Consider the following 12539-nt stretch of genomic DNA (forward strand, 5'->3'; position numbering starts at 1 on the left):
TTGACTTTTTAAAGAAATTGCCAAGTTGTCTTTCAAAGTAGTTGTGTATTTTACATTCCCACTAGCAGTGTATGAGAGTTATAGTTCTTACAAATTGTTGTTAACATTTAGTATGCTCAGTCTTTTCAGTTTTAGCCATCAAATAGGTATGTAGTGGTATCTCATTGTGGTTTTGATTTGCATGTGCTTGATGACTAGTAATGTTGAACATTTTTTCATCTGCTTATTTGCCATCCACAGGTCTTCTATGGTGAAGTGCCTGTTTAAATCTTTTGCCCATTTTTTAATTGTGTTGTTTTGTTATTACTGAGTTTTGGAAGTTCTTTATATATTCTGGATACAGGTCCTTTATCAGATATATGATTTGCAGATATTTCCCCGTTCTGTGGCTTATCTTTTTGCTCTCTTAATGGTGTCCTTCAAAGAACAGTTCTTAATTTTGATGAAGTCTACTTATCAGTTTTTTTAATGCATTATGCTTTTAGTGTTGTATTTAAGAAAATTTTTTTTTGCCTAACCAAGGTAACATAGTTTTTTTTTTTTCTATACATATCCTTCTAGAAGTATTTAGTCTTAGGCTTTACATTTAAGTCTATGATCTATTTCAAGTTGATTTTGGTAAATGGTGTAAGCTAAGGGTCCAGGTTTATTTTTTCTGGATGGATATCCAGTTGTTCCAGAATCATATGTTGAAAAGATTATCCTCTCTCTGATAAATTGTCTTTTCACCTTTGTCAAAATATAAGTGATCTGTATATGTGTGAGTCTGTTTCTGGATTCTTTGTTCTGTTTCATTGATGTGTTAGTCTACATTTATACCAATACCACACTGTCTTGATTACTGTAGCTTTATATTAAATCTTGAAGTCAGGTAGTGTTAGTCTTTCAACTTTGTTCTTATTTTCAAAGTTGTTTTGGCTATTGTAGGTCCTTTTTATTTCATATATATTTAGAATCAGCTTGCCAATCTACAAATAACCTTCTGAAATTTTCATTTGGATTGCCTTGAATCTATAGACCAATTTAGGGAGAATTGACATTTTAACATTATTGAGTCTTCTGATATATGAACATGGCATATCTCTCCATCTATTCAGGTTTTTAATTTCTCTCAGCAGTGTTATATAGTTTTCAGTGAACAGGTTTTACATATCTTTTGTCAGATTTATTCGTAAGTATTTCATCTGTTTAGTGCTATTGTAAATGGTATTTTAAAATTGCAATTTCTGATTGTTCATTGCTAATATATAGAAATATAATAGTTTTGTGTATTGATCTGTTTCCTACAACCCTCCTAAACTAGTAGCTTTTTGTTTATTCCTTCAGACTTTTTATGTAGACAGTCTTATTGCCTGCAAATAATGATAGTTTTACTTTTTCCTTTCCAGTCTTGATATCTTCTCTTTTTCTTGCCTTATTGCCTTATTGCACTGGCTAGAACCTCTAGTGCAATGTCGAATAGAATATGGCATGCTTGTCTTATTTCTGATCTTAAGCGGAAAGCATTCACCATTAAGTATGGTGTTATTACTATGGTTTTTTCTTTTAATTAATTAATTAATTTTTGGCTGAGTTGGGTCTTCGTTGCTGTGCGCGGGCTTTCTCTAGTTGCGGCGAGTGGGGGCTACTCTTTGTTGAGGTGCGCGGGTTTCTCATTGCGGTGGCTTCTCTTGTAGTGGAGCACGGGCTCTAGGCGAGCGGGCTTCAGTAGTTGTGGCTTGCGGGCTCTAGGGCGCAGGCTCAGTAGTTGTGGTGCAAAGGCTTAGTTGCTCCGCGGCAAGTGGAATCTTCCTGGAGCAGGGCTCAAACCCGTGTCCCCTGCATTGGCAGGTGGATTTTTAGCCACTGTGCCACCACGGAAGCCCATCACTATGGTTTTTCATGGATATTTTTGTATCAGTTGAGAATGTTGGTTTCTGTTAGTAGCTTGCTGAGAGTTTTTATCAGAAGTGGTGGTTGTAGTTTGCCAAATGCTTTTTTGCATCTATTGAGGTAATTATATGGTTTTTAGCTTTAGTTTGTCAAAATGGTGAATTATATTCATTGATTTTTTTTTTTATTCATTGATTTTTGAATGTGTAAACCAGTCTTGCAGTCCTGAGATAAACTCTCTTTAGTCATGATGTATTATCCTTTTGTTTATTATTGGATTCGCTTTACTAAAAATTTGTTTAGAATTTTTGCATCTGTGTTCATGAGGGATTTGGTTCATAGTTTTCATGTAATGTCTTGGTCTGATTTGGTGTCAGGATAATGCTGGCCTCATAGAATAAGTTGGGAAATACTCCTTTCAGTTTTCTGGAAGACCTTGTGTAAGGGATACTATTTCTTCTTTAAATGTTTAGGAGAATTCATCAGTGGAGCCATCTTGGCCTGGAGTTTTCTTTGTAAGAAGGTTTTAGACTACAGATTCAGTTAAAAATAATAGATATAGAGCTATTCAGGTTATCTGTTTTCTTGAGTGAGCTTTGACAGTTTGTCTTTCATCTATTGTCAAACTTCTTGGCATTGAGTTGTTTGTAATATTCACGGCCTAAGATAGGCTGTAAATCTTTCAAGTAATATTTTAATGACATTCCACAAATTTTGGTATTTTGTGTTTTCATTTTTATTCAGCTCAAAATACTTTATTTCCTTATTTTCCTTAGAAATTCTGGAATTCCTTTAATGTTCTCTGACATATGTTTAATTCTGTACCGTTATTATTATCAAAATAATCTTTTTTTTTTTAAACATCTGTATTGGAGTATAATTGCTTTACAATGGTGTGTTAGTTTCTGCTTTATAACAAAGGGAATCAGTTATACATATACATATATCCCCATATCTCTTCCCTCTTGCGTCTCCCTCTGTCCCACCCTCCCTATCCCACCCCTCTAGGGGATCACAAAGCACCGAGCTGATCTCCCTGTGCTATGTGGCTGCTTCCCACTAGCTATCTGTTTTACATTTGGTAGTGTATATATGTCCATGCTACTCTCTCACTTTGTCCCAGCTTACCCTTCCCTCTCCCTGTGTCCGCAAGTCCATTCTCTACATCTGTGTCTTTATTCCTGTCCTGCCCCTAGGTTCATCAGAACATTTTTTTTTAGATTCCATATATATGTGTTAGCATACAGTGTTTGTTTTTCTGACTTACTTCACTCTGTATGACAGACTCTAGGTCCATCCACCTCACTACAAATAACTCAATTTCGTTTCTTTTTATGGCTGAGTAATATGCCATTGTATATATGTGCCACATCTTCTTTATCCATTCATCTGTCAATGGACACTTAGGTTGCTTCCATGTCCAGACTATTGTCAGTAGAGCTGCAATGAACATTTTTACTGTTATTCTTATTTTGACTTTTACAAAATGATAATTAGGTTTACCAGAAAGAGGTGTCAGTATTAAATATGCAGTCATTTAAAGCGACAACAAAAAGCTCCCCACTCTCTAGTCTTTGATATCTCCTCTTTATGCATATTTATCAGTAGACAAATACATATAAAAACCTAATACCCCAAAACTCAATGGTTTTCTCCATCATTGTGAAAGGAAAGTCAAAATGGAGTCAGTATTTCTAAGAGAGATCTCTAAAATGGAGCTGGGAAGCCATTAAGGAAGTATGATGTTTGCATGACTGAGCCTGGATGGAAGCTGACCTTTTGACCTGATGAAGAACAGAACACCAGAACACCTGCCAGAAACTCAAGATACTAATCAGACCCTTACCCTAAAACAATTCGTGACAGTCTATATACTTACAAGACCCCTACCCTAAAATAACCTGTGATTTCTTAAGGACAAATATTTTGACTCGCATCAGAGTCGATCACAACTCTCACCAGGGCAACTTTTAACAACCTCGTAGTTTTTGTCTTTATAAGCTCCTGACTCTTTCTCTTCCTCGGAGTACTCTTTCAGGGTTAACTGAATCTGTCTCCCAGATTTCAATTCTTAAGTCCCCAAATAAACTCTGTTCTTTTTGCAGCCTCCTGAATTTTTTTTAGTTGACATTATTTAGATCTTTTCTTCCTTAATTAATCTTGTCCCACCCCAAACAGCACAAAGCTCTATAGATTCAAAGGAGCAAAGGAGGTAGAAATGGAAAAAAATACAAGGAAGACATTCTAATTCTAAAACCAAAGGTGAGGGACTTCCACGGTGGTCCAGTGGTTAAGAATCCACCTTCCAGGGCTTCCCTGGTGGCGCAGTGGTTAAGAATCAACATGCCAATGCAGGAGACATGGGTTCCAGCCTGGGTCCGGGAAGATCCCACATGCCACAGAACAAATAAGCCCATGCACCACAACTACCGAGCCTGTGCTCTAGAGCCCGCAAGCCACAACTACTGAGGCCCGCGCATCTGAGCCCGTGCTCCGCAACAGGAGAAGCCACCGCAATGGGAAACCTGCGTACCGTGGCGAGGGGTGGCCTCCGCTTGCCGCAGCTGGGGGGAGCCCGTGTGGAGCAACGAGGACCCAATGCAGCCAAAAATAAATAAATAAAATAAATAAATTTTAAAAAGAGAAAAAGAATCCAACTTCCAGTGCAAGGGATACGGGTTTGATCCCTGGTCAGGGAACTAAGATCCCACATGCTGTGAGGCAACTAAGCCCGCGTGCTACAACTACTGAGCGCACACGCTCCAGAGCCCATGCGCCACAAGTAGACAGACCACGTGCTGCAACTACTGAGCCCACATGCCGCAACTGAGATCCGACACAACCAAATAAATAAATAAATAAAAATAAAACAAAAGGAGAGAGAAAAAGAGATGCAATTGACTATAACTTAAACATTACGGGTATGATCTAATTATCAGGCATGTTCAGCAAGATGGCTGCCCAGACATGCACAACAATGTGAATGCTGCTTAGATCCAATTCCATGAGAACGGTCTCTTCTTTGGAGGTTCTCTTACTCATATTCCTCAGCTATACATAAAAATCTGCCCCCAAAATATCATTGGTGGAAGGATGAGACAGAGTCATGTTGATACCAGCGTGTGCATAGTCCAAAGTCTTCTTCCCAGGCCTTTCTACCGACTACGAAATTCAGAGTAGGAAAGGCCTTCTCCCAGCTAGTTTCATACAAGCCACAAAATGACCAAAAGAGGTAGACCAGTTCTCTTGGTAATTCTAGGAAAATAGAAACCCAAACAATCTTATTTCTAATGATGCTTTAAATCTATTTTAGAATGAAGTAGTAAATAAATATATTTTTTAATGAATTATTTTAGTATTTGAAACAATAGGAAAGAGGAGCAGGCCATCCTCACAGCAAGGGAGGAGAAGCGTTCTCTCAAGGCCTTCCTTATCTTGAGGAAGGAAAGTTTTCAGAGCTACATTCAGTACTACAAGAATCACTATGATCAGGTCAACTTTTACAGAGCAACTGTGGCCTATAAAACAAAACCACTGATTTATTAGTACATGTCTGGATCCTAAAGCAGTTATAAAATTATGTGGAATTTCTTTAAAAAATAGGGGGTAGAAAGTACAGAAGTAAAGTACAATTTAAATGTATGATAACTGTTAAAGTATTGAAAACACAGATTCAATATGCTACTCTTCTGTGTACGTTTAAACTTTTACATGATAAAAAGATTTTCTTAAAAATATGTAAAATATCATGTTTGAAAAAGGCAGTTCACAATAGTATAAACAGAGATTATTATAAAAGTATGTCAGGTGATAAAGGAAACAAGTGTTTCTGGAATTATATAAATTGAGCTAAATGTTCATTGTTTTTTTACTTTTTTCCTGGAAAGTTGTTTGTGTTCCCCAAAATAAAAGAAAATAAACTTGGTGATACTACCCTGGGCTCATCCCAAAGCCCTTCTCTCCCAAATCCTGTATGAGGGCCACAGGCACCAGCACCCAAGCTCCACAGTTTTTCTTACCTCTTGAGGCAGCTCCAGTTTTGACCGGTCATCCAGGCCATTGGAATGCAAGCCCATCAGGTATGGCACAGGAGCATCTAAGAAATGTAGGAGAGAGGCTGGGAGAATAGGAACATAGACATGCTGCCACTGGAAAGGAAACATGAGAGCTGTAATTGTCTCCGCCACAGTCATCAGTCTCTGGTAATCTAGGTCAAAACAAAACACACACAAAACCAGTCAAAAACAAGGTACTTCCTTCTCAAATAGTAAGTTAAAATCTTCAACACAATTTCACATGTAGAAAGGAACAGGATAAACTTCAGCAAGGGTATGCTCAGGGTATGATTCCCTTGTGGGTATCAGAGAGACAACCCAGAGACCTCAATGGACCACAAGCTGAAGTATACCCCACCCCCGCACAGGTCCATGCTAGTAATAAAATTTAATATAGAAATATCATTTTAAAAAGAAATACAATAGGAATCATAAATAGCACCTTGCTCCAAATACTAAACCAGAATGTTAAGTAGATTCTCTTCAGTAGAAGGAGAATGGGGAAGTGGAACAAAAAGAAAAGGAACAGTGGTCTAGTCTTTGTTCAGCATGAATGTCAAAACACCTCATTTACCACTCACACGTCTGCATTCTACAAGGAGCTGATGTGAATGAACTTTGCTTTCAAGATCAAGCCCAAAGAACCTTCAAGCGTGCAGAGGCTGGTTTTCCACACTAGCCAAGTCTGCCTTCCACCTGGCAACCTTTCTTGAATGGTAACAGCATGAAAGTGTCATTTTAACACTTTGATAAAAAGCTCTCCTAGAACCTGAAATACCCAGAAGATTGACTTTCATTACTCAAAACTCTTATTCTAGGTCAGAGAGCATACCTTGGAAGAGAAGCTTGTGCTCAAAGTTTAGCTTTTCTTCAGAACGCAATTTCTAGACTTGTTTTATTTTTAAAATGAGTAAAAAATACATCAGCAAAGCCAATACAATAGATTGAGATTTAACACATTACTATTTACAAATGGTATGATGGTTTCAGACACTTAAAGACAAAGCAGGAACATCAATTTTAAAATCATATGAGTAATATCCTCCTGGAATGACTGATTTCAAATGAGTTTTCACAGGAGTTAAACAGTTTTATGCACTAAAAACTCAGCCCACCATTTAAGCAAATCCCAGCTTGATTCATAAAGGAGTAATAAATAACAAAAAGCTTTCCAGAAAATGAAGAAGAATGAGTAGGAAGTGAGCAGGAGCCGATATATATCAACTAGGTTTTAGCAAGGCATCCTGTGTGCTCACTAGTAGAACTTTGGAGCAGCTTACCACCTTGCTCCTGGCTAAGCATGACCTGGAAATCGTTTTGTTTTTTTTTTTTAACTAGTAATGCAAATAAATAAAAATCGATGACCAAAACTTCATCGTCTCAAACATTTTGAGTACACTCTAAGGAAGTGCCTCACGCTTCTTCGGGGAAAGCTAAGGCATTTGATAGATAATAGATAAGTGATGTAAAACAATCAGTGGGTAAAACTGAGCTCAGAGATTTGGTCATCAATAATGATTTTTTAAAAAATACAACTGATTTAGCAGAAGGACAAAAGAGCGCAAGCTTTTCATATTCACTAAAATCAGGAACAGACTGATAAGAGTTCAAGAAGAAAGTCGATCTCATTTTTCACTGTGCCCCACAAAGCACTGCCATTCCCATATTAAAGACTATTTGGTGAGGAGCCTCTCCCAACTGAAGCAACAACAAAAATATTTCCCAAATTAAAAAAAAAAAAAAACTCTTTCAAGGATTAAATAGATAATCTATATAGCCTTTCAGAAAAAGTATTTACTCCAACGTGAGAGTAAGCAACAACTGAGGAACAAAATTTAGGCCACTGCAAGTTCTATCTTCAGCCTCTTCTGAGATATCTCTGTTCCATGGGGCACCTGTACAACTTTGCTTGTTATCTTTCTGTTGAAATCTTCCTGCTCTATGATTATTCTAACAATTATTATTAAGAAGAATTCTAATGATTCTCTAGGTGAGGCCTCAGTTTTTGTATCTTTCACCTCTCTTTTCTAGATATGAATGCCTGTAAATAATCTACTAAGAGCAATAATCTTGAGAATCTCAGACATGATAAGAATATACTTTAAAATTCAAACTTAAGATGATCAAAAGAATGTAAAGGTATGGGAGAAAACCTCCAAGAGATATTTAAAGCTGAAGGTCCAGTCTTACTGTGTCCCAACACTGGCTCTTAAACACACATTTTGAATAAATATTACACTGAATAATTTCTCCCCCCGTTTCAGTGTACACACACATATAGACACACACCATTTCTGGGTTTTTTTAAAAAAGGCAGGAAGGAGCAAGGCCTTTTCAATCATGTGAAAACCAAAAAGCTGCTTCTTTTGTCGAAAGTCAGTAAAGCAGGTGCTACTCCTTTACGTGGCTGGCATTCCTGACAGGTCTGCTCAGAGACAAGAACATCTCATAGGGGTCCAACAGACACTCTGAGTAAAGAAGTCCCTGAAATGCCTTCCTCATGAGTCTTCCTGGACACTGGACTACTCCTTATAGTGTACCTAGTTACAGTGTCAGGGAACATCTATCTACTCTCTAATCATGAAACAGGGCATGCTAAAGTCTGAAGGAAGGGGCTGCCTCTGCTCCATAAAAGCAGGTTTTTCAATAGCACAGACATCTAGTTTTGGTTTTTCCCTACTCTTCAGGATGAGTCTAATCCAGTATCTGAAACTCAGCCCACTTATTTCTGCTAGAGTGGGTAACCTTATTCGCCTCAGATTGAAATCCCTGAAGAATTCCCTGTGATGCACTTGAGAGTGTGTGATTCTTAGAAACAAAACACTCTAGGGGATGAGAAATAACCTCCTCTTTCAAGGCTAAACTGCTTTCCATTAATATGGTTTGGTTTTACAGATACTAGAAACTTGGAATTTTATGGCCTCTCTGGTCTGAGTTGTGGGTTTCTTTTTCCCTACATTTTTGTATTTTAAAAAAGCAACAACTCACCTTGAAGGACGGCCTAATAAACCATGCCTCTGGGATCCATCAACCCGTGGTACCCACACTACGATGCTGACCTCCAAGAGCTGTAAGCAACAGCACAAAATCCATTTCTATACACCAGTACAAACGATAAAATCAGTACCTCCTTTGCCATTGCCTGTCTCTGTGCTCATCATTCCAAGAAGGTGAAACTAATAAATAGGAAACAGCTGAAGGTCATCTGCATCCAAAGACTTTTAGCCAATCAAAATCAACTGGAAACACTTCAGCTCGAGGCAACTCTCTGGGTTTTCTCACACCTCCCCCATAATGCTGTAATGAGCAATTACTTTAACAAAAGGAGATAATGCAAAGCATACTGGGATTACAACCACTTCTGAGTGGTGAAGAGAGAATAATCAGCACATTCTTATGACTTCTCTCTGTGCAGAGAAAGACAGTAGACTTGGGATCACTTTACAGATAAGTTCACTCCTAAAACAAACTACAGGGAAGTTCCTGCAAATCAGAAATTGAATTAGAAACTGTCCTTGTATACTCGCACTTCGCTGAAAACTGTATGAACAAGGATGTTTCTCATGCAATCTTTGTTCTTAGGAAACAACCTAATCTACGTCCTGATATCTCCAAGATAAATTGTTAAATGAAAGAAGGTATAAAACAATGATTAGTATGCTCCCATCTGTGTTGTTTTTAAAAGGTATACATGCTGTATATGCATGTCTATGTCTGGAAGGAAACAGGAAACAGTGATAAGTCTTAACACGTCACTGTACATACACCCTTTTGTAATATTTTAAATTTCTACCATATGACTGAAATGCTTTTTTCCAAGTTTTACTTTAATATACCATATGTATATCAAAATGTATATAATTTAAAGAATATTATAATTAACACGTGCAACACAACATTAAAAATAGTGCATTATATAAAAGTATTTAGGAGGAGGGCATGAAAAAAAATCAAGAGATTATTTCACAAGGGTAGGATTTTAGATCAAAAAGAAAGGGAAACAGGGACTTCTCCCTGGTAGCGCAGCGGTTAAGAATCCGCCTGCCAATGCAGGGGACATGGGTTCGATCCCTGGTCCGGGAAGACCCCACATGCCGCGGAGCAAGTAAGCCCCTGCGCCACAACTACTGAAGCCCGCATGCCTAGAGCCCGTGCTCCGCAAGAAGAGAAGCCACCGCAATGAGAAGCCCACGCATCACAACGAAGAGTAGCCCCTGCTCACCACAACTAGAGAAAGCTCGCACAGCCAAAAAAAAAAAAAAGAAACGGAAACATTCAATTCTCTGTGCACTGTTTTTCCACACATTATTTGTTTTAAAAAAACTATTATTTTCGGGCTTCCCTGGTGGTGCAGTGGTTGAGAATCTGCCTGCTGATGCAGGGGACACGGGTTCGTGCCCCAGTCCGGGAAGAAACCACATGCCGCGGAGCGGCTAGGCCCGTGAGACATGGCTGCTGAGCCTGCGTGTCCGGAGCCTGTGCTCTGCAACGGGAGAGGCCACAACGGTGAGAGGCCCGCGTACCACAAAAAAAACCAACCAAACAAACAAACAAAAAACTATTATTTTCATTAGGGATGCACAAGAAACCTGATCTCCGGCTACCACAGGAAGGAGAGAGGAAGGAGATTTCATTTTATTCCCTTTAAAGTTGTTTTGATTGCATGCCTTGAGTTTGCATTAGTTCTGAAAAAAAAAAAAACCCACAAAAACTAATGTAAGCTTATGTATAAAATAAGCCTCAAGGATACATAGTACAACATGGGGAATATAGCCAATATTTTATAATATGTATAAATGGAGTATAACCTTTAAAAATTGTGAATCACTATATTGTACACCTGTAACTTATATACTATTGTACATCTATACTTCAATTAAAAATTAATTTAAAAATACTAATGTATGCATTTGTTTCCAAGCTTGTCTGCACTAGTTGAACTTATTACTGGGTTGTGTAATTTAACCAAATATTATGTAAATAAATGGTAAGATATGAGGGCAAAAAAAGAGAACTGTTTCTCTGAAAACAAATTTAAATGCTTTAAAAAGACTCAGTAAAGCAAAGTCACTAAAAATACAGCAATTGCATTAGGCATATAACTTAAGTGCAAAAAACTTGGGAAAACGAGCATCTACTTTGGTTCTTTTGCAAGGTCCTTTAAAAGTTCTTGCTCCACTTTAAAAACTGGAAAACTCAGTGAATGAATGATGGGTGAGATTTATGCAAGAGAAACAGTGCAGACCCCTGATTAGTGGATCCATAATCAAAGAAAATGCACAGACACTTCATCAAAAGACTGGTGATTATACAGTCATATGGTTTAAATTAAAATGTTTAATGGATGTATATATCCTTTTAGGATTCCCAAACTTAAGTGACTTTTTCAATTATCCAATTCACTACCCTACTAAATCACATCAGATAAAGAACTTCTGCTCTCTGTATAATTTTAAAACAACCACTAAAACATATGCTATTAAAGGAAAACTATCTCTATAGGGACCAAAGAACAAATATTATCCAGTAGTAAATAAAATGATCTACACATCTTAAAAAAAAGATTTTCCCTAAATAACATCCCTTTTCTATTCAGAAGGCAGGACATGTAGTGGGCAACACCAACTCTGAGTGCTAATGGCATGTTTTTCGAGGGCCAGAGAGATTTCCATCCACCTGAGTCCTCTGAATCATAAATAAAAATTACTTCAAGAAAACCAGCCTGAATTGTTTCAAGTACTCTTAACAATAGAGAGCACAATCTACATCCAATAAAAGTCAATCCATTCCATTTTATCCCCAACCATGCTGATTTCCTTTTTGACCCCTTGGTTATTTAGAAGTGTGTTTTTTAGTTTTAAGTTATTATTGATTATTGTTGGTTACAGGACATACTTTATATGATTCAAATTATTTTAAATTTATTGAGACTTGTTTTATGGCCCAGAATATGGTATATTTTTAAAAATATTGGACTTTTTCATTGTCATCCAGAGAAAGCAATTGAGCTGCGACTGGCAAAAATCGATCATACTGCGGTTCACCCCCATTTACTTGACATGAAGATTGGACAAGGGAAGTATGAACCAGGCTTCTTTCCTAAGCTGCAGTCTGATGTGCTTTCCACCGGGCCAGCCAGCAACAAGTGAGTCAACCCCAGGGATTCCCTGATCCAGCTCCCTAGCCACAGTGGTGAGGGTTATACAGTATCTGGACGTAGACTGTTATCTCCAGAAGACCTTGACATTTGTAAAGCAAATATGGAGAAAACACACACTGTCCAAGTTGTTCACTTGTTTGAACAAGGAAACAGGTGACAGAGTATCATCAGCTCCTGTCTCCACTGTGCAAATTGGGATAGCTCCATGTGTCAGGGCCTGTAAAAGGCTGGACTGCAGATGGGTTGAAATCATCTCATGACTGAATCCATACAACACCTAGCTAGCACTGTATCGTTAGTAAGTGGCGGTTGAAATAACTGAACTGAAAGTAGATAGCTTAGCAGGATTGCTCTTCTTCGTTACTTTTGGAGATGAGTGTTATCAAAGCCCAGGCAGAGTTGAGTGAGTATAGTTTTGGATCTGCAAGTGAAGTTTTTGTAGGTGTTTCAAG

At 37.9% G+C, this 12539-nt stretch overlaps 1 protein-coding gene across 4 annotated transcripts in view; it reads left to right on the top strand.

Annotated features, from left to right (window-relative positions):
* The window catches only part of DENND5A (DENN domain containing 5A), a 112715-nt gene that overhangs the window by 72480 nt on the left and 27696 nt on the right, over positions 1 to 12539 (top strand). For all 4 annotated transcript variants that reach the window (XM_059069146.2, XM_067038650.1, XM_067038649.1 and 1 more), the window contains one exon: positions 11922 to 12072. In XM_059069146.2, coding sequence (XP_058925129.1) covers positions 11922 to 12072 — 151 coding nt within the window. The remainder of the gene's footprint in view (positions 1 to 11921; positions 12073 to 12539) is intronic.

Source organism: Kogia breviceps, chromosome 7 (assembly GCF_026419965.1).
Source record: "Kogia breviceps isolate mKogBre1 chromosome 7, mKogBre1 haplotype 1, whole genome shotgun sequence".
NCBI lineage: Eukaryota > Metazoa > Chordata > Mammalia > Artiodactyla > Physeteridae > Kogia > Kogia breviceps.